Raw genomic sequence first — 24,040 nt, 5'->3', positions numbered from 1 at the left:
ACAGAAAATATAATTGTAGTTTTTTGTTGACATAATTTTGTAATTGTATTAAAGACATAAGAGTACACATAATTTTAACACATAACTTTAATTTGTTTTTTATATAATACATTAAAACTTATACTCTTATACGACCTTAAATAAATTTTAGCTTGTTTGAAATTTTTTCATTTTCATTTTAAACTGTTTTTATTTTAAAGTTACAGTAAATAGTTATGGTACGTAAAAAAACTATTAATTTGATCATTTTTTAATTTTATCTAACTTGATATTATTTTTTAGGATTTAACACTATTAATCTCCATACTAATGATCGTATCTACTGAAGGTAATTTCAATTGAGTTTATTTTAATAAATATTTTGTTTGTGTTTCTTGATTATAATCCTACTTTATTATAACTCTATGAGAATGATCGTTATAATTTTACGAGAATCTACCAAAACTGAATTATGCAAAAACTCCTTTTGTAAAAGGATTTTTTTTTTAATGAAAAAGTATATTAACAATCACATTTTTTCCCATTATAAATTGACAGACAAATTTTTTGTGATCAAATTTGAGATTTATCATTTTAGAATATATTTATTTTACTATAATTTACTTTATTTTTGTAATAAAAAGGTAATAAACATTATTTTTAGTGTTGTATAAAAAAAAAAAATAAGATAACACATTTTGCAATAAATCAAAATATAGCATATAATATGTAAAAAAAATGGAGTTAGAATAGAGGGAAATCTCGAGTTAAAAAACATAATAAAATAGTATTGCAATATTAAAATGGTAGTTAAAGTACACAATAATAATATAAATTGGGAATTTAATAACTGATACTAAAAATCCTCATTAAATTTTCTAGTCTCCTTATGTTATAATATGCAAAAAGTTGTATGTAATATAAAATGATCAATCAAGATTTGTTTGATTTAAAAATTTACATGTCATGTAATAGAATTTCAAGTAATCCAATATTAATAATATCCTTAGTCTATTAGACACACTAGCGTTACTTGATAGTGGCTAGGAGGAAGGTTTTGCCTAGTATACACAAATTTTTAGTTTACACTCATGGATGAACGAAAGAGTAGAAATTAAATAAATATAGTTTTTTTAAACTATATTTTGTTTTACATAAATAGCTCGATAGTATGTTTTTGGTTAAAATATTGTTAAGGACAGGGGCACTAAATATTATAATATTATAATATAATGCATACCCGAACCGGCTAAAAGCACTTAATACCGATCAGACTATGTTGTGTAATGCCGTGTAAATAGAGTCACTGGTGGTGGGAGGGTTCACCTGCACAAAACCAGTGATCTATATTGTGAATAAATGTGTAAGTGTGTAAGTGTGTTTTTGTTTTTTGTGTTTATAGAACTCTTAAATTAATTAATGTAGATTAAACTTGACTTTAGTATAATAATCTTTTAATAATTGTATAAATAGAGTGTAAATGTAGCTTATTAAAAATAACAGTAGTACGGACATAGTATCATATTATATTATACGTGAGGCATATACGGCGGCAGCGGCAGTAGGAATATATAAATGAATATTAATATATACGTATATATATATATATAGTAAAGTGACTTAAGTACGAACAAATATTTCATACACGAGGCATAGCCGTATTTTGTGGGCAGGCGGTGCGCGTCGAGAACACTATACGTGAGGCATATACAGCGGCGGTGGTAAGAATATATAAATAAATATTAACATATACTTATATATATATTAGGGTGGTCCTTAAAATACAAATTTTCTAAATTCGATTTACGCGGACCAAAAAATTGTTCTAATACATGTAAAAATAAGCTGTGCAAAATTAGGTCCCGATAGGAGGTTGACGTTAACACGTGCCGCAAGAGGGTTGAAAATTCGATCAAAAGGGTAGTTTCTCAGTTATTGTATTTTATCTCAAAATATTTTATTTTTACGTAGAAGTTTATAAGAAATAAATTATAAATTTAATTATTTTACATAAAAAAGTTTCTTACTAAATAACTCATAAATCAATTATTTACTCCCTAAAAGTCAAAAGTTCCATAAATATTATGTTTACCAGTAAAATTCATATATTCGGCAACTTAAATATATACGATGAATTGTTCAAGTTATAGAAAAAATTTTCACGTAAAAGTTGTTTTAAATTTAATTTTCTATAAGTTTTGTAGAAAAAAAATTGTTTTATTTATTTTCTGGCGAGGTAATAAAGAAAAATTATAAATAATAATCATTTTTCTATGATAATTAAAAAAATGTCGATTTCTTCCATTATCAAATAACATATACTCGCAAATCCATATAAACACTAAAAGAACATATTTGAAAACGATTTTAATGCATTTAAAATTACTATCAAGAATTTTTCAATCTATTTTCAATTTATTAATCTTACACAATGAAATGTGTAATTTACCATGATATAATAATAAAAAGTACTCTACCAGGAATCGTGATTTCAAAGATCATTACTGTTGCAATATAACAATGTATTGATGACACGGTTAAGTTAAAATAGTTTTGTATGCTAAAGTTTATGTTTATTTTATTTATTGTATTAATTTTTAGTTTATTAGAAATTTTAATACCTACATTATATTATTCCAAACATTTTTTATATCATTCAAATAAATTTTTATAATGGCTTTGTGCAGCTATTATTACATTTATGTACACAAGATGAAATTTATTTAGTAGGTAATATTACAAATCAAATTGTAGACAGTAAATTACCGTAACAAGTGTTTATACTTTAACTTTATGTTTAATTAATTTGACAAATAACAATTAATGTTATACATTAATGTGGTTAATTACCTGCCGGATGAAGGCGATTATTCCGTCAAAAGATTAACACTTTTCTGTTCACAAATAAGAATTTAATACTTTTGGTTTTGATTAAAAAAGTAATATTATTACAATAATTAAATTGCATTTACAATTAAGAAAACAAATAAAAGTAAATTTATTTTGTACAATAAAAAAAAAGAACCAGATGGATTCAATTGACGAATATCAGCGAAAGAAAAGTAATGACAAACAATTTATCATACACATCACAAATACAAAAGCAATAGTTGCCGATAAAAACGATAAACAGAGAAACACTAACACTTAAAATTAACTATTTACAATAACAGATGACAAACACGCGAGAAGGGAACGGAAAATTTTTCAGTGCTTTAAGTGTTTCATTTTACAACTTAAGACACGTTAAATTAAATTTGTATTATAGTGCTAAATTAGTTATTGGTGAAGTTTCATTATTCTGGCATAAAGCTAGAATTCCGATTAGGGAAGAACATCGCTGTGTGTGTGTTTTTTTTTAGATACATAAGGTATCATTTTGTAAATTTTTTTATAAATCTTACCCTTTATCTGTCCACAGGAGGGGATTCAAAATGACAACTTTTTCAACATAACTTTTGAACGTGTTCTGGAAACTCTGACACTTTTATATATGTATCTTAAATTAAAGTTAATGTAATGTACTTTATTATGGAAAAAGAAAATGTTGGACATTATTTTGTCTTCATGATAAAATGGCTACCGATTCTTATTTGTTGAATATTCTCGATTTTATATTTTATATGTTTAACTTTATATCTATATAACTTTTTGAAAAATGTATGGATCAATACAATATTTTCATGAGAAGTAGTATTCATATACATCTTCCTTTAGACAAATTTTTTTTTTAAGTCGGACTTTATTTTGTACTCATAGTGAAAACAGACATCAATTTTAATAAAAATAAAAGCACAGTGAGGACGTGGCATAGTTGGATTCAGTATAGATGATATCTGACAGTGATTAAAATCACTGTCATAAAAAACGATTCGATGCAAATCTTTAGTTAGTGTTTAATTTTAAAAAGTTGGTGGATTATTCTAAAAGATACATGATCTAATAAATATCTATATAATGGGAAATAATATATAATTATTATTTTTCTTAAAAAAAAAAAAAATAGTCCATACATTTTTCAAAAAGTTATAGCATTATAAAATTAAAAATATAAACACGAATTTATTTACAAAAATCGTATTTTTATTATTAACTTTGATGTTTGTTTTTACTATGAAGATAAAATAAAGTCCGAAATTTTTTTTTCCATAATTATGTAAATTACATAAGCTTTAATTTAAAATATATATAAAAGTGTCAGACTTTCCGGAACATTTTCAAAAGTCAAGTTGAAAAAGTTGTCACAGTGATTAAAATCACTATCAAAAAAAAAACGCTTCGATGCAAATCTTTAGATAGTGTTTAAATTTAAAAAATTGGTGGATTATACCAAAAGCAACATGATCTGCTACTTCGTTATTAATATCCTAATTCAGATAAAGTATGTCGAATGAAAAAGGGATTATTACAAAATATTATTTCTCATAAAAAAATTATGTTGATCCATACATTTTCAATAAGTTATATCATTATAAAGTTAAATATAATATAAATAATAAAATCGAGAATTTTCACACAATAATCGCCTTTGGTAGCCATTTTCAAATTAAAGTATATTACATAAGCTTTAATTTAAGATATATATAAAAGTGTCAGACTTTCCGGAACACTTTCAAAATTTAAGTTGAAAAAGTCAATTTTTTGTGAAAAAGTTGTCATTTTGAATCCCCCCCTGTAGGCAGGTAAAAAGTCAGATTTATAAAAAAAATATACCAAATGATAGGTAAAGACATCATGCATCTACAAAAAAAAGAATTATATTGATCCATACATCTTTCGAGAAGTTATAGCATTATAAAGTTAAAAATATAAAAAAGAATTTTTTTACAAAAATCGTATTTTTATTATTAACTTTGATGTTTGTTTTTACTATGAAGATAAAATAAAGTCCGAAATTTTTTTTTGCATAATAAAGTACATTACATTAGCTTTAATTTAAGATATGTATAAAAGTGTCAGACCTTCCGGAACATTTTCAAAAGTTAAGTTGAAAAAGTTCTCATTTTAAATCCCTCCCTGTGGGCAGAAAANAAAAAATTAATTTTTTGTGAAAAATTTGTCATTTTAAATCCCCCCTTGTGGGCAGGTTAAGGGTTAAATTTATGAAAAAAATATACCAAATGAAATTTTATAATATTATGCATCTATATAAAAAATAATTATATTGATATGTTCATTTTTAAAAAAGTTATGGCACTTTTAAGTAAAAAAAGTTGAAAAAATTTCAAAAATTAGCGATTTTTAAATTTGTAATTTTTTTGGAGGTTTCCTTCATTTACGGGGAACAAGGGAATTTTTTTCATTTTTTGAGGGTAATGTCTTCGATTAGATACGATTTGTGATCTTTTGACGTATCATTAAAAGAAATCGGTTCGGTGAGAGCTGAGAAAAAGTGGTAACAGACACAAAAAAAAACACATCTTAGTAAAACCAATACCTTCTCAGCTTCGCATCGAAGCTAAAAATTCGGACTTTATTTTGTTTTTATGGTGAAAATGAACATTGAAATTATTTTAAAAAATACGATTTTTGTAGAAAAATTCTTTTAGCTTGATCTAACGTCACCACTGTGCCGCGACCTCCCTGTGCTGGGTTTTTTATACACTAACTTTATAAAGCTATAACTTGAAAAATGTATGGATCATTATATTTTTTTTGAAGAAGTATTATTTATTTATATTGCACTTATAAATCACTAATAAAGCTTTTGGAATAATCCATTATTTTTTATAAATCTGAAATTATTTACAGATTTGCATCGAAGTGATTTTAATCATTATCAGATATTATCTATACTGAACCTAAATATGTCACGTCCCCACTGTGTTCGGATTTTTTTTTTTTTGGTTAATTGACTAAGAATTGTTTTTTTTTCTAGTTCAAAGCAAGCCATTGTGTTGTAAGTAGTAATTATTTTAAATTTATTTGAAATCAATTTTAAAAACAATTGATGTTAAATAAATAGACGTATTTTTTGGTGTGAAAATTTGTTTATGATCTTTGCAATAAAAAAAGCAGAATCATACTAGAATGATCCTATTAACCGTAGCAATAGACTAATAAATTTTTTAACCAAACAAACTGTCAAACTTGTGCTATATTTTGATGATAATTTAGTTCCTATATTATTATTATTTAACACTTTTTTTTTCTTTTGCAGGTTTATGTGAGTAAAAATAATCCAACTAAAATCATCAATTTGTAATGTTTAAACTAAAGATATGTTTTTATGAAAACTAAATATTCCAAAGAAAAAAAAAGTTGTGATAAAGTTATATGTACAATATTTTGCTAACGTTTTGCATACAACTTTTTGGAAAAATTTTGTTTTCAATTTCTTTCAATCTATTTCATAGAGTGATAGATAATAAATCCGGATTTTCTTGAAATCCGTAAAATTCTAATTTTAGGTTTCGAACTTCAGCATAAAAAACCGGAATTTACAAAGAAACTGGATTTAAAGATTAATTCCAAAGTTTGAACTTCAAAATTAGACTTATAAACTTCATAAAACTCATACTATCATTAATAAAGAGTAATTTATTTATCGCTAACCACTAGATTTCTTCCAAAATTATAATAATTTAGAGACATTTTTCTTTAGTTTATTTATTTTGTTATTCCAACTGTCTTAAATCCAGTAGTCACTATATTAACTGTTGATAAATCACACCTAAAATCTAGAATTGTAAAGGAAAAATTAAAATCCGCATTTCGGATAAAAAAAATCTGATTTTCTAAACTCCATTAAGTCCGTTTTTCCTCATATAAAGTATGAAATTTTCATATTTCATATTTTCGTAACAATGTGAACATTATAATCTTATTTATTATTCATTTATTATTTATTATTATATTATGTATTATTCAACCATTTTGATATCATAATAATAATAATATTGAAATTTTATCTATTATATATTTTAATAATACAGTATATATTTTTATAATGAGGATATTATTATTTCAAATTATTATCTGCATTGTTTTAATGTGCTATGTTATTTTAATTATATTATATTTATCTATAAATAAATAAATAAATAAATGTTTTCATTTAAATGTTGAGTTTGACCTGTTCTGTATAAATATTACCGTAGTATTAATACGTTTTTATGTTTTAATTATAGGTTTAAGTGAGTACATCTATTGATACGTAGAAACATAGTTAAGATATAAAAATAGTGTATAATATACAATAAAAATACGATTATACGTATGTATACTACTTGTTAATATCTGCATAAAATTTATAATATTAATTATGGATGTGTTGTACAAATTGTTTTATTGTAAGTTTATTATAACTTTATATTTGAACATATTGTGCAATTAACACGCTGGGGCGTCCTTTAGGCGTATAAATTTAGTCATTTGCTCCTGTCTAAATTTTAATATAAAAATGACTCCGTTTAATTCACATTTTTGTTGAATAGATCATACTTTGATAAAGCTCATTCTTTGTTAAAAGTCAATTTGTAATAATCAAAGAAATCTTATGATTATGAACTTTTTCATAATAAAAAGAAACACTTAATAATTAATAACATCTAAAAGTAACAATTTAAGAGATTTATTAGGTAATTCTTAAGATAACGTTGAAAAGAAGGGAAATCGGACATTAATTAAACCATTTCATATAATCTTTGATATTAAACACAACACTTGTTTCCCACCAGGCTCCTACAAAAGAGGAAAATTATGATTTTCTATTTAAAAAACATTAGACGTACCTAATTTACAATATTATTAAATACTCATTTAATTTTATAACAATAATACATATTGAGTAAATCCAACCTAGTCCTCTCCGTATCATTTCATTTAGATCCTCCGAATATCAGTTCAGTTCCTCTAACTAAGCATTCAGTTGTTACACGTCTCCGTACAATGAACCAATCTGTCAATTTCCATCTCCAACTGACAAGTACATATACATTATAAGAGCAATTTTTCGCCACTAATCAACCGCCAACTGCGCTGATTTAATAAACATTCACTTCGCAAAATAAAAGTAAAAAAAACAATAATTTTTAATTAAAGGAAAAAATAAAGTTGATACATCATAAGAGTATCAACTTTAATAATAATAAGGAATAAACATAAAGATATATTATGATCGATAGATTAAGGAAAACCAAAAATTCTAAATATTATATTTATCTTTCAATTAAGTGGTTCATGATAAATGAATCACCTTGTAGTTTTAGTTTTAATTATTAGAGAAATAAGCAAAAACTGTCCATTCAAGACCTTTAGGTCCATTGTGCGTATCTTCTACCGAATTATATTATATCAGTTTCTTCACATAAGTATTTCCACCGAAGTGTTGTTGTCATTGTTGAATACTTAAGACAAAATATTATAAAGGACGTCCTACTACACCTATATTCAAAAAGTTATATCTTTGTATCGAAATCAAGTATCTCTTTCGTTTTTAGGTTTTCGTTATACTCTTTTTTGGGAAAAGATTTTCCCAAATATTTAGATCTTAATGTGATCAAGGCATCACGCATAATGTAAAATTAATTAGGCTGAGAGACTCATATCACTGGATAACCGAATGATAAAATCATTTTGCTCATCTTTAATAAAACTTTATTTTTTCAAATATTAATTATAATTATATAGACGCACTTTAAAATGTATTATAACAATTACGAAAACGAAAAAAAATTATTATATAGTTTAAGAATCAAATCTTGATATTCTTCTATTAAATATAATTAAAACAAAATATCATTATTAATTATGACAATTGAAATTAACAATAATAGTCACAAACTTATTTTACATCACCCTTATCCTAAACTTTCATTTAACACGATTTCCCACACAATATACACACACATCAGCAGTCCTCATATCGCATTCAATTACATCACTCCATCTCTATTTTGGTCTTCCTTTATTTCTTCTTCCTTCAACATTAACTTCCGTAACTGTTCTTATAGATTCTAAATTCTCTCTCCCCAAAAAATGACCTATTCATTTAAGTCTATTTTCTCTCATCTTATTCACGATTGACGCTACACCTATACTCCCTCCTATATGTTCGTTCCTTATCCTATCTTCTCTATTCATTCCATTAATCCATTCAAGCATTCTCATTTTTGTTATACTTATTCTATTTTCTTGTCAAAAGCCCAACATTTTAAACCATTTATCATAGCTACAGTCTTATAAAACTTACCTATCAGTCTCATTGGAATTCTTTCATCACATATCAAACCAAACGTTTCTCTCCACTTAACCCAACCGCACATAATCCCGTGTCTTACATTGTCTTACAAATCTATAAATTCCATACACAGCTTTTTTTTCTTTTCCCTAAACTTTTCTATAAGTTGCCTCACACAAAATAATGGCTCCATTTTTTATTCATTAGGCATAAATCCAAACTAGTTTTTAGATACCGATGTCACATTTCTTATTCTCTTATTAATTACCTTTTCCTAAATTTTCATACTATGATTCATAACAGATATGACTCAATAATTTCCACACTCCTCTATCTTTTATTAAAAAGGTCCTTCAACCACATTATGCCAATACTGCCCAATATTTTCCATACATCTACTTGCATTTCATTTGGTCCTACTACTATATTCTTTTTATTGATGCCACAGCCTTTCATACCTTTTTCTCACTTATTAAATCTTCCAGTCCCTCGTTCTACCAGATGTCCTCTCATGTCTCTCTTGGATACTTTTGGTTCAGTAATTTTTCCAAATAGTCTTTCCACATTTTTTTTTACATCATAATCGTTTGTTAGCCCCCCTCTTTTCATCACTTTTTATACACCTTACATTGTGTTGTAAGATTTACTCTGTGTTTAGAGATAATTTTCTGCGGTATTGCATTATATGATCCAGATAGCCAAGTTAAGGAGTCTGTTCGTGAGGTTATTAACGGTCCGGCATATATAATATATATATCTTAGGGTAGATAAAAAAAAGTCTATCTTCGAAATTTTAATGAGAACTATTTTAAATTTTATTAAAATTTGAGATTTTAAAAAAAAAATTACTGGTGGCTTAACGTGTTTTTAGTATTTTGACCGAAAATACCCTAAAAAAACAAAAAAACGGCCTCTGTTATTTCATTTTTGGTCAAATATTATGATTAGTATATCAAAAAAGTTTGATTTTTAATGAAGAATACAAATTTTTTAGTTTCAAAATTTTAAGTCAAAAATTGATAGCTTGGATATCATAATTAACGTCATTATATAGTATGTTACTAATAGGTCTCAAGTAAGCTTAAAATTTTTTTAAATTTTTTTTTTTTATGCAGTTTGGCTGATATTTATGTATATTATAAGTACAAAAAAAATTCTTCACTTATCTTAAAAACTTATACCTTTTTTTATAATTAATGCATAAGCTAAAATATACGATATTCTTGAAAATATGAATAACTGACGATTGTATTTACACACTTTTCAAATACTTTTTTTTTATTAAACAATTCATTTTTTAAGCTATTCCTCTTTCTGTTGGATCATTTACTACAAATAAGGATTCAATTTTAGTTAACTTCAGTTAACTTTAGTTAGTTTTTGCCAAATTATAATTTGAATTTTGATGCCATTTTTTGGAACCATCGTGTAATAAGTCATCATTTATTTTAAGAGTTAAAAAAATTGTTTAGTGTTTCTGTGACAAATTGATGTATACCCTCATTACCCTTTACTGTTTCGATTCCAATTTGTTTTTTTGGATTGTGATCTCATTTTTTATTTAATGCTTGCATCATTTTAATTTTTACAACTGTTAATAAATCTTCGTTAAAAAATTATAAAACAACAATTATTTCATTTAAGTACCATAAATACACAGAAAAAGCTTTTATCGCTACCTCACTTACATACTTATTAATATTATTATATTGCTTTAGTTCTCGTAGTAGTTTAAGGTCTTTATTTGGTACTTTTGTTGATTATGAACTTTCGAAACAATATCTTGTATAAATTTTTAACAAATTAATTCAAATACCGAATACTCTTTAATTCAGAAACTGTTAATTTAAATTGCGTACGGAACATATAAATTTTAAGACAATACATTATATTTGCCATCTGTCTTGCTCTATGAATTGCCCCTGGTGGATGGATTATAATTTTTTTTTAACGGTTTTCCATAGAATAATAAACAATGTTAGCTGTTCACAACTGATAGATGTTAAATTAACATTAGATTAAATTCGATAACATTATTATACATTTTTCAAAATTACAGATAGTATAATCTTTAGTATAATTAGATATGCAATAAGTGAAATAGTTACGGTACTCGAAAAAATATGAATCTATATCGAACGAGCTATCAATAATAGCCAAAGTAATTTTTTTTCTTTTTCATAATTATTATTAAATTTATATTGATGTATAATTTTATCATAACATAAAACTGTATTATTATTAAATAAAAAATTAATTGTTTAATAAAAAAAAAATATTTGAAAAGTATCAACAGTTATTCATATTTTCAAGACTATCGTATATTCTAACTAATGCATTAATTATAAAAAAAGGTATAGGTTTTTAAGATTAGTGAAGAATTTTTTTTCTACTTATAATATACATATATATCAGCCAAACTGCATAAAAAAAAAGAAAGATTAAAAAAATGTTAAGCTTACTTGAGTCCTGTTATGTTGACGACCTGATGTTTTATTTATCTCACTATTTTTTATTATCTAATAACAGCCAACTGGTCAAATCATTTAAATCTTATATTATGACAAAAATATTACAAAAACTGAATCTTTGTCGTACTAGAAATATAGTGTACTACATAATGATAGTGTTTAATGACTAATTTATGACGTTCGATTGATAAGCCCCTAGGTAAAATTAAAAACATGTATTTATCAATATTTCCTTTATCAAAGTTATAACATATACATATAGTTATATTTAAAATATGTATTCATTGAGTTACAAGTTAATTTATAAATATCATTTTAAATATATCACTGACTACTGAAAATATTTTGGTAAAAATTAGTTGCTACTATCTGCTTTTCTCTTCATAGTGACGCATCAAAGTTTTAACTTGTTCAATGCAAGTCATTTATAATTTTATGATAATTATAACTATGGCCGTATGTACTGAAGTAATGAATAAGAGTTATCAATCTAATATAACATATTTATCTAATTTTAATAATAATAGAACTAAAAAAAAGTTTAAATTAACCCATTGCACAGATATTCAATTATTAATATTCAGAATATGATTTTTTTAATTATAAATAGGTTATTTAATTAATAAACTTTTTAATTTTTGAATATCTATGCCTATTAATGGGCGCATAACTAAACTTTATTGATTATAATAAAAAATTTATGGGACATTTATACGTATTCCTCTATTAACAAATGAAAGGTTAATAAAAATTATACATGTGCAAGTATAATATATCATAATCACATCATCCTAATGATTTATAATTTTTACATATCGTTTAAAATTAAAAATATATTTATAATATTAATTTAAAACTAAAAAATATTTAATTTAAAAAGTCACGAAATTTAATAAAAATTTGAGGATATATATTTCGGGAATAATGTTACCTATATCAATTTAAACACATGCTGATTACTAATCAAATTTAAAAATATTAATAAAATGATGTGCTATTAATTATACATTTCAATTTGTTATTAATTATATAGTTCATTCTTTAATACGCCTTCAAAAATATTATTGCCATATTATTAATATTTTATTTTTTTAACTATAATGGTTTTTTTTTTAGCTGTTTTACATGAAAAATTAATTTTCTATTATTAATTATAAATTACCTTATACTCGTATAAAATTTCGATTTTCAAATAGCAAACCCGATTTTTTCCATATTATTAGATTTATTTATTTGAATAGAAGTTTTTTGTTAAATTTTTTTAATTATATTAAGATAAAGTAAGGTAAATTAAAACGAATTGGATAGTTGAAAATTTAATTTTTCTCATAGTATATTTAGCAAATACATATATAAATATAAATGAATCTAAAAAAAAACTATAGTAAATGAAATTTAGACAACCATAAAAAAAGTCATCTACGATAAAAGATAATAATTATTTCTATCTAAATTGGATATTCTCAAAATCACTCTACAGAAAGAATTTATTTAAAAAATATTAATACTTGAAATTATTTATACTTTAATTTTAGAGGATTGTCATATTTGCGACAATACAGGAGCCACAACATACACAGATGTGAGTTGTTTTAAACCATTATGTGTAAATTGTCATAATAAAGTACGACTTCAATCTACTCTATGCTACGAATGTATGGATGATAAAAAAAAGCAGGTAACTAGTGTTAAGCAAAAATATCAATAGTTCGATATGATATCGAAATAAATTTTATAGGGCAGTGCCACAATTACTAATTTGGGAGACTGTGTGCAAATGTTCCCCACAATCTCTCCTCACATGAGTTTTGCATTCTGTATGGAAAATGATTAATATTTCTTCTGTGTGCTATATAAACTTTTAAACTTAACATTACACTTCAACATCTATGTGCAATTGATTACACATTAATTATTTCACTTGAAATTTTTTTACCAGTATACAATGTCATATTTTTAAAAAAGTTAGGTAGTACATTCAATACATACAACTTCTTATAGACGTTATCAGTTCGATTTTCATAAATACAATGTCTATTCGAACACGAATATAACGTTCATTTGCAATTAAATAATTGCTATCGTGGAGGAATTAATTTGAGGATAATTTCATAATAAACATATAAAAATGAGTTTTTGACACTGCTGTGTCAAAAAAAATGTTCATTAGCATATTCTCTAGCGTGGTAAAAATTAAATAAATAATTAGACATAACGGAAATTATAAACGTTCCACCTTGAAATTTGTGACGTTACAAAAAACCCCTTGAAAAGATTTGAAATAAAGTGACAAAACTTTTCAAAAAGAGGAATCAAACATTCAAAGTCGAACTCAACTATCAAATAAAACAAAAAAAGAAACAAACAAAATTAAAATATACCAAGAGAAATAAAAAACAAAATAAATTAACACGAATAGAAAAAAAACAATTAAGTCAATTAAATATCAAAATCCGATTTTCGTGTATGTATACGTTAATTTTTGTAGCACGGATTAGATATTAAAATAATTCATTATATTTTTAAATAATAAAAAAATTAAGTTAAGTTATACTACTCATTACACTAGTAGCAGATATAAAATAAAATAAAAAATACTGCGGAACTGTACAAATATGAATGAGAAACGTTATGTCAATAATAAAAAAATCAACTGAATAATAAAATTATGTGAGCGCCGCAATAAAACTAAAATTTAAATAAACTCGAAAAAAAACAGAGTTAACACAAGATAAAATTTTGACGATAATATCGATACGTTAATTAATATAAGATAATCTGATTCAATTCGAAATTAACTATTTTAACCTAAAATACCGCAATATTACATAAAATTGAAGTATGAATACTGTCAAAATAATATTTTCGGTAAATGCAACGTGATCACAATGATGTGATTCAATAAAATCTTTTGCTTTAACTGGTATAAGTGTTCATCAGCTTCTAAGCTGAAAATTTAAATTTTTAGCTCTGAAAAGAAAACCTTAGCTGTACCCATGATAAATAAAATTTAAATAACAAAGTTTTTTAACGGGGAAAAATTCAAACAAATATCAAATCCATTGACAAATGATAAATAAGTCAAACAAAAATAAATCAATAGACAGCCGGGTAATTACTCGGTGTAATTTGACATAGATGAATTTAATTAAATGTAATTTGTTGGTCAAAAGGACGATTTTGTTTAAAACGCTTAAGCTCTTGAACAAAATTTAAGTTAAACTGTCCGGACAGTGAAATATATAACAAACTCATACTGTATGGGTTAATAGTTTAATTTATGATAAATAATAAATCGAGAACGATTTATGTAATGTAAAATAACTGTGGTAAGCCGGAATTGACGTCGCAATAAACTGCATATTAACGCAAAAAAATATAACAATTTGTCTCACACAATAATTTTTGGAACAAATAATTGTTCTACTATTAAAAATCACCCGTCAAATTTAAAATTTCGCAATTTTTACATAAAAATTACTTTATTTTCGATTAGGTTCTTTAAAAGTACGTTATAATTAAAAAAAAAAAATTATCTGCTATAATAATATAATTACTGAATCCAAAATTTCACCAAATTTCCATTTTGTGTATAATTTTAGTTGTAGTATTCATAAGACTAATTTTTAATAAGTAGGTTGCGTAATTAGTTTGACATATTAAACAATAATCACTGATATGTACTAATTACCTGTGTTTGATGCATTATTTAAAAAAAACTTATGAAATTATATGACAATCTAGAGCAAAGTTTGTTTTAACATTAAATAATAAAATGAAAAGTAACATGCATAATATTTGAGTAAAACTTAAACACATAGCACTTGTAAAATTACAAATATACAATTTATCGTGAAATTTCTTATATATGCATCGAAACATCTTTTAGGGTAGTGATATTAACTAGTGATGGGCATTTTTGAATATTTTAAACTATCGAATACTATTCGATAGTTTTGAAAAACTATCGAATAACTATTCGAATTGTTTTTATATTATTCTTCCGGGCAATCCAAAGAGACGCCTCAAACGCAACTGGTCAAGAGACCTTCTCAATATTATTTAACCCACTTAAAATTAATAACACACAGGTGACTCTAATGTGAGCTTCCTCCTCACCGCCATATCATTGTCTATTTTATTCCTATTCACATATTTAATTATTGTATATATAGCTGTATAGATTGTAAATTTTCTAATAAACGTTCTTAAAAAAAAAAAAAAAATTGTTTCTATACAACCGAATAGTGTGCTTTTAACATAGACTATCGAATAGTTTTAAAAAATATTTAAATAGGCTAGCGAATGGTTTCAAAAAATATTCGATTATTTCTATCTAAAATTTTTATTAAGTACACTTAATTATAATAAGAAGATATTTAGCGAATACTTAAAATAAATTATTATACAATTAATAATAGTAAAATGTACCATTTTATTTATTTTTAATTTGTGAGCCGTTGGTAAAAACTGATAAATATGGGTCGAAAATTAAAAAGCAGTTCTTTTTTTCGATGACTAATGATATATTTTCAGTTTTATCGGAAAGGTTTGTTCTATGCGCAACATATTTTTCGTAAATACTTAAGTCTTATTTTACACTTAATACCATGTATACTGTTCTTAGTCTAGCATTACCTGCTTTTTTGTCTTGCAAAGGCATAACACCGATAAAGAGGACAGCGCGTTTTTAATTTTTACGTTTGTAAATTGTGTTTATACCACCGAATATTTTATTTTTATAATAAACTATCAAATATTTTAAAAACTATTCGAATATATGCGCAACTATCGAATATTTTTACTATTCGAATAGTTTTTAAATGACTATCGAATAGTTCTATAGTTATTATTCGATATTTCCCATCACTAATATTAACTATTGTTAAATATCATCTATACTTGTCCCAACTATGCTACATCTCCACTGTTCTAGATTTTTTTTTATTTATAATTTAAAGTTCATGATACCAGTAAATGAAAATTTACCAAAAATAAAAATAATGATAAATAAGTAATTAAATTGATTTAAAATAATTATTACTTTTTCATTTAGGAACTGGAATTGATGCGAAATCGTGCGGTATTTTATAATACAAATCCTTACGAAGAAAACCCTTTTAAAATATAATAAAGAGTATAACGATTGTTGGAAAAAAAACTACTAAAATAAAAATTGTTAATTTTTTTTTTTTTTCAAAATAAAAATATTATTTATTAAGCAGAATAATACAAATTTCTTTAAATGTTGATTATTAATTTTTGTAATATAAAATATATTGGTATCCGGTTCAAGGGATTACTTTGTTACATTGAACAACTATCATGCGGCATTATGAAATAATTTTACTTCATCTTCTTCTTCTTCCTCGCCTGAATCTCAACTACGTGGGGTCGGCCACCTATATCCTAAACTTCCACTTGACACGATCTCCCACATCACTTACGCTCACATCAGCTGTCCTCAAATCGCATTCAATAGCATCCTTCCATCTCTATCTCTTCTTCCTTTAAAATTCATTTCTATAACTTTTCTTATAGCTTCAGATTCTTTTCTCCTCATAACATGACCAAACCATCTAAGTCTATTTTCTCTCATCTTATCCACGATTGACGCTACATTTATACTCTCTCTTATATGCTGACACGGCACTGCCTTTTGCTTTAGGCTGGCGCTCACCCGTGTCTCTCTCGATATCAGCCGTCCAGCTATTAATATGACAATCGGTTGTTATCGGTTGTCTCCCCGCCCTTGACACTGAGATAAGGCCGCCGCCGAATATGGATTACCGATATTGCGTTCTGTTCGGTTTTCGACGTACACCTCCTCTGGTGTGTTTCCGTTGTTTTGAGCTGTGTGTGGTTTCCTGGTGGATTAAGATTCGGTTTGTCTTTCTTTCTTTTTTTTTGTTGATCGATGTAAGGAAACTATATCGCGGAATATATATATATGTATATATACATCTTGTGTGGTCATAGTGGTAGCGAACGGGATAACTATATATATACATACTTATATTTATATATTTATATTTATCTGTACGGTCGTAGCAGCGGATTACGCATTAACGATAGTGTATCTATACTCCGTACTATCAACTATAGTGTGACATACACATCTATTTATCCATAATTATATATATATATATAATTATATCTTGTGCGTGCCATATTGGATTACGCGATAATGCTTGTTCCTTATTCTATCTTTTCTAGTCACTCCACTCATCCATCTGAGCATTCTCATCTCTGCTACACTCATTCTCTACTCTACTTTCTTATCAACCGCCCAACACTCTGAACCATACATCACAGCTGGCCTCACTGCACAACTGACCCTAAATACTTAAAACTCTTCACCTCTCCAATCACCATCATCATCACAATCACAATCGAAAATTAGCGATTTTTAAATTTGTAATTTTTTTGGAGGTTTCCCCCATTTACGGGGAACGAGGGAAATTTTTAAAATTTTTGAGAGTAATGTCTTTGACTAGATACGATTTGTGATCTTTTGACGAATCGTTGAAAGAAATCGGTTCAGTGAAAGCTGAGAAAAAGTGATAACAGACACAAAAAAAAAAAAATAAAAACGCATCATAGTAAAATTAATACCTTCTCAGTTTAGCATCGAAGCTAAAAATTGACATGCGCAAACCATAATCATATTTGACTTAAACTACACGTGTAAGTCGTGTAGTTATTACACACGAATTAAAAAAAAGCTCATAACTCGGTCAAAACCAATAGATTTTAACGAAACTTTCAGTGTACTTTTAAAATTTCTTTAGGCAAACCTGATGAAAATTTTAGGTTCAAAATCGAAAAACGCTGATGGAATTTATGGTTTTTGATAACATTTTTTAACGCTCAGAGTGTACTAAAAATATTTTCTCATCTTTGGTAATAATATTTCCAGATTAACGTCGTTATGCTATTCTATTAAAAAAAAAATAAAAGTAGAAAAAAATTCCCATAAATAGGAAAAATCCCCAAAAATAAAATTTTAAATCGNATAAAATTAAGGGAATAATAGTTATTGTTGTTTTTGAAATAATCTACCAATTTCTTAAAATTAAACACTATCTACAGATTTGCAACGAAGCGTTTCTTATAATAGTGATTTAATCACTGTCAGATATCATCTATAATTTTGCCGACTATGCCACGTCCATACTGTGCGGCGACTCCACTGTTCTACCGTTTTTTTTTTGTGTCTGTTATCACTTTTTCTCATCTCTCACTGAACCGATTTCTTTCAACAAAACGTCAAAAGATCACAAATCGTATTTAGTCGAAGACATTATCCTCAAAAATTGAAAAAATTTCCCTCGTTCTTTGTATAGAAGGAAGCCTCCAAAAAAATTACAAATTTAAAAATCGCTAATTTTCGACATTTTAAAAATTTTTTTTACTTAAAACTGCCATAACTTTTTCAAAAATGAACAAATCAATATAATTATTTTTTATATAGATGCATAATATCATTACCTTTCATTTGGTATATTTTTTTTTTTATATGTGACCTTTTACTTGCCCACAGTGGGGGATTTAAAATGACAACTTTTTCACAAAAAATTTACTTTTTCAACTTAATTTTTGAAATTGTTCCAGAAATACTGATGCTTATATATATATATATATATCTTAAATTAAAGCTTATGTAATACACTTAAATTTGAAAAAAAGAAATTCGACCTCTGGATTTTTCTTCATGATAAAAATGACTACTGTATTCAAAAATATGCTATTTTTGTGTTAAAATTCTGGGTTTTATATTTTATTTTATTTTAAAATACTTGACAAGGGGAGTATACAGATTTTCATAAATATTATAAAAATCAAATCAATATAGCATAGGAAGTTAAACTAATTTAAAATTTTTTGCTTTTTTAAGACGAGAAAAATAACTTTGAAATTTTAGTTATCTTAAATTTCCATCTTTCAATTGACGGGAGTGACGTACGATTGCCGAGTCGATAATACTTGTGTTTTACGCGCTCGGGGTATAAGGTTCCAACCCGCGTATGGCTAAGAATTTTTTGCATTTTTTCTTAATTCTTTATAAGTTTGATTAAATTTTCAACTCATTTGATTTATATCTCATTTAGATTCAATAACTTCAATAAAGATCAAGGATCCCCTCACTGGAGTTGCCCCTCGCGAAAAGAAATTTCTTATTTAAATTTTTATAACAATAAATTAAATAATAAGACTTATATTTAAAAAAAACTCTTCATAAAATTATACGGTTTAGCATACAATATATTTTACATTTATAAATATGGATATTTAATGATTTTTACAATCTTTTTATTAATAGAAAAACTAATGTTGATCAAATATCTTCCGGTGGAATGGCATAATGACCGTAAGCCAGCGTGTCAACTCTGTTGTCGAGCGTGTAGCGCTTATTGTCGAAATGGTTACGAGTTGGGGTAATTTTTTTTTTTTCATGATAATATACATTAAATTAGCTTTAATTTAAGATATAAATCAAAGTGTCAAACTTTCCGAAACACTTTCAAAAGTTAAGTTGAAAAAGTAAATTTTTTGTGATAAAGTTGTAATTTTGAATCCCCCCCTGTGGACTGGTAAAGGGTCAGATTTATAAAAAAAATATTCCAAATGATAAGTAAAGGCATCAAGAATTTATAAAAAAAATTATATTGATTTGTTCATTTTTGAAAAAGTTATGGCAGTTTTAAGTAAAAAAAATTTTTAAAATGTCGAAAATTAGCGATTTTTAAATTTGTAATTTTTTTGGAGGCTTCCTTCTATACAAAGAACGAGGGAAATTTTTTCAATTTTTGAGGATAATGTCTTCGACTAAATACGATTTGTGATCTTTTGACGTTTTGTTGAAAGAAATCGGTTCAGTGAGAGATGAGAAAAAGTGATAACAGACACAAAAAAAAAACGGTAGAACAGTGGAGTCGCCGCACAGTATGGACGTGGCATAGTCGGCAAAATTATAGATGATATCTGACAGTGATTAAATCACTATTATAAGAAACGCTTCGTTGCAAATCTGTAGATAGTGTTTAATTTTAAGAAATTGGTAGATTATTTCAAAAACAACAATAACTATTATTCCCTTAATTTTATCCCGATTAGCTATTTGATTTATAATTATTATAAAAGAATTAATAATAATTTTAGTAATTAAATTTAGTATGAAATTGATATTCAATATTTTAATATTATAATTTTTACGGTGATATTATAAAAATAATAAAGTAGTTGTATATTTCATTACTTCTAACACGTATAAAAATTTTAAGAGCTTGACGCAATATTTTTTTGCATTTTTATTGTAATAGATAACTTAAATAGAAGTAATAGTAATCATTTCCTAATAACTTTTGGTGTTTAAAAAGATTCTGCAATTGAAATATCAGAACTTAATTAATTTTAATGATTTACTTTAACTAAATGAACCTATCAAAACAAAGTTATTAAAAGATTTACTCAATTGAACGTATTATAAAACTTGATTATAATTGTGAAAATCCATTATTACTTCAGGAGAAACTAACAATCATTTTATTTAGAAATAATTTATATAGCAACATGTTACCAAAAAATTTGGAATATTATAGTTTAGTAGTAGCACACACAAATAGGTAAAAAATTATTAAATTACAAAGTAAAATAATTTAATTTTATATTTGAAACCTATTATATCAAATTATCATATCAAACTTGATTCGTCAATAAATATTTTGAATACATTAGAAATGAACGATTTTAATTGTATTTATGGAGAACATGGGATAAGTAACTTTTTCATTGATAAATAAAATTTATCAATAATATTTATTTATAATAAAATTTTTCAATTTTTGAGGGTAATATTTTCAACTAGATACGAATTGTAGTCATTTGACGTATCGTTGAAAAAAGTAGGTCAAGTAAGAGCAGAGAATATAAATTATAGTCACAAAAAAACATCAAAATAATGGTAACTCTATATTTTTCAATTTTGTATTGTATTAATTTGATATTGTACCTGTATTTTAAGTAAGTAATTTTATTATTTGATAAATTTTAAATAAATCATAGCCAATTTTAGAGAAAATTACTATAGTTTTACCAATATTTTTGTAGCTCAAAATTTATAAAACATTTAACTATGATATTAATGATTTAAAAATGGAATATAAAAGTCTCTGTACGCTATTTTTACTAAGTTTATGTTTTTCGTAACTACTTATATAATAATATACAGGGTGATTTTTTTATCATAACCCACTCAATTAATTGCAGAATAATAATAATTTAAACATTTTTTTTTTTCATTATCTTTAGTTACATATTATTTTTGAATTTTTAACTATGTAATACTTTTTTAGTTCATCCCTTATGCCTTGGAAGGGGGTCAACTTTGTTTTTTTAAATGGTAACACATATTTTGAATTTAATAAAATATTTGAGTTTTTAATTTAATAGTAAATGGCATTTGAATTTTTAATATAACTTAATTCGTTTATTAGATATAATCATTTAAAGTTTCAAATTTTCGAGTTAATATATAGGTATAATACACAAGGAATTACAAATACAGGTAGCTAATTGATTTTTTATGACATCGATATTAGCAGGTACACAGCATTGTTATTATCAATGATAGTAAGGCACATTGTTATGAGTTTATAAATACACTAACTGACAATACAGAAAGTATATCTATTGATAATCATAATTGATAATAAACAATCCGTGACTAAGACAGCATTGTCATAAAAATCCAGTTAACTACCTGTATTTACAATCCCATGTGTATTATACATGTATATTAACTCAAAATTTTGAAACTTTAAATGTTTATATCTAATAAGCTAATAAAGTTATATTAAAAATTCAAATGCCATTTACTATTAAATTAAATACTCAAACATTTTATTAAATTAAAAATATGTGTTACCATTTAAAAAATCAAAGTTGACCCCCCTCCAAGGCATAAGTGATGAACTTAAAAAGTATTACATAGTTAGAAATTCAAGAATACTGTGTAACTAAAGATAATAAAAAAAAAAAAATGTTTAAATTATTATTATTCTGCAAGTAATTGAGTGGGTTATGATAAAAAAATCACTCTGTATAGGAATAGATGTTCACATAAAAAATTAAAAAATCATCGATATTTAGCAATTAGTAAAATAATTTCGTTATTTTAGTTATTTATCCAATCTACTATAAACAGTCACGATCGCGATAAATTTCGTTCCTATCCCTCAGGACACCAAAAAATAATAAAAAAACAAAAAAAAGAATGTATAAAAAAACAACAAGGTTTGATGTTGCAATTTCTTCAATCATCACAGTCGTCTTGTAGTAATGATAATTTTAATAATGAAGAAGAAATTTTAAATGAAAACGTTGATATCTTTTTTCCCCATTCTAATGAAATAAGTGAAGAGCCAATATCACATAATCTTGATTCAACAACTATTTTAAGTCCTATTAAAAACAATGACCTAACAGACCCTTATAATTGGCCAGATAGTATAAATTCCGACCTAAGAGCTGAAATAGTCAAACTTGGACCAAAGAGAAAAATTGATATGAAATATCTTCTAAGCAAAATTGATAAAGCTGAAAGACAATTTTCTAATAGTTTCTATTCAAGAAAATTATCTAATGGTGAGTTTATTGATAGGCAGCGGCTAGTATACAGTATTTCGTGTGATTGCGTTTATTATTTTTGTTGTAAACTTTTTCCAAGTCATGAAACGAATCTACGAATAAGTTTTTTGGCTAATATCGGTTTAAGTGGCTGGAAACATTTATCTGAAAGATTGAAAACTCATGAAATTTCACGCGCACACGTAAAAAGTGCACTAGATTGGTCAGAATTACGACTACGATTAGGAAAATTAAAGACTATTGACAAAGCTCATCAGATAGTTATCGAAAAAGAAAAGAATCATTGGAGAGAAGTCCTAAAACGTATTATAGAGGCGATACATTTTTTGGCTAAGCATAACGATGTATTTAGAGGTTCCACGGACGTTCTTTACCAACCTAACAACGGTAAATTCTTAGGTCTGATGGAAATGTTTGGCAAATTTGACCCTTTCACTCTTTCCACACTTTTATCACAATAATACTAGTATTTTTCGTTCATTATTGTTTTAAGCTTACAAGAAAATTGTAAATTACCCACTCCCGAAACATGGTGGTAGTGACGAAAAATGACGATACAGAAATCATCCTTTATAATCGGAATGAATACACTCTATATCTCTTATGAGAATAAAGCGTGTTAATATATATTGTTAATAGTAATTAGAATATATATATATACATGTAAAGCGACTTAAGTACGTAAACGTATCATTCACGAGGTAGAGCTGTTTTGTGGGCGGGCGAGGCGCGGGGGAACGTTGTACACGAGGCATATGCG

General features: G+C 25.7%; 2 protein-coding genes and 2 long non-coding RNA genes across 5 annotated transcripts in view; 3 read left to right on the top strand and 1 right to left on the bottom strand.

The window, feature by feature from the left end:
* LOC126896731 (uncharacterized) overlaps positions 1-24,040 on the bottom strand; it is a 395,864-nt gene that overhangs the window by 149,167 nt on the left and 222,657 nt on the right. The window lies entirely within an intron of this gene.
* On the top strand, positions 51-6,847 carry LOC126896739 (uncharacterized). The gene is made up of 4 exons (XR_007701916.1): positions 51-218; positions 283-328; positions 5,858-5,878; positions 6,140-6,847. It is a non-coding gene; the product is annotated as an uncharacterized LOC126896739 (long non-coding RNA).
* On the top strand, positions 12,771-16,921 carry LOC126896740 (uncharacterized). The gene is made up of 2 exons (XR_007701917.1): positions 12,771-13,309; positions 16,688-16,921. It is a non-coding gene; the product is annotated as an uncharacterized LOC126896740 (long non-coding RNA).
* On the top strand, positions 22,932-23,806 carry LOC126893997 (zinc finger MYM-type protein 5-like). The gene has a single exon (XM_050664619.1). It carries the CDS (start codon positions 22,932-22,934, stop codon positions 23,739-23,741), a length of 810 nt encoding a protein of 269 aa, XP_050520576.1. The 3' UTR covers positions 23,742-23,806.

Source organism: Daktulosphaira vitifoliae, unplaced genomic scaffold (assembly GCF_025091365.1).
Source record: "Daktulosphaira vitifoliae isolate Bord-2020 unplaced genomic scaffold, ASM2509136v1 Scaffold_1, whole genome shotgun sequence".
NCBI classification, from domain to species: domain Eukaryota; kingdom Metazoa; phylum Arthropoda; class Insecta; order Hemiptera; family Phylloxeridae; genus Daktulosphaira; species Daktulosphaira vitifoliae.
This window is presented reverse-complemented; position numbering and strand designations above follow the sequence as displayed.

Bases quoted from the DNA above. Each gene is read 5' to 3' on its own strand.
- LOC126893997 (XM_050664619.1), top strand. From the start codon at position 22,932: ATGTTGCAATTTCTTCAATCATCACAGTCGTCTTGTAGTAATGATAAT.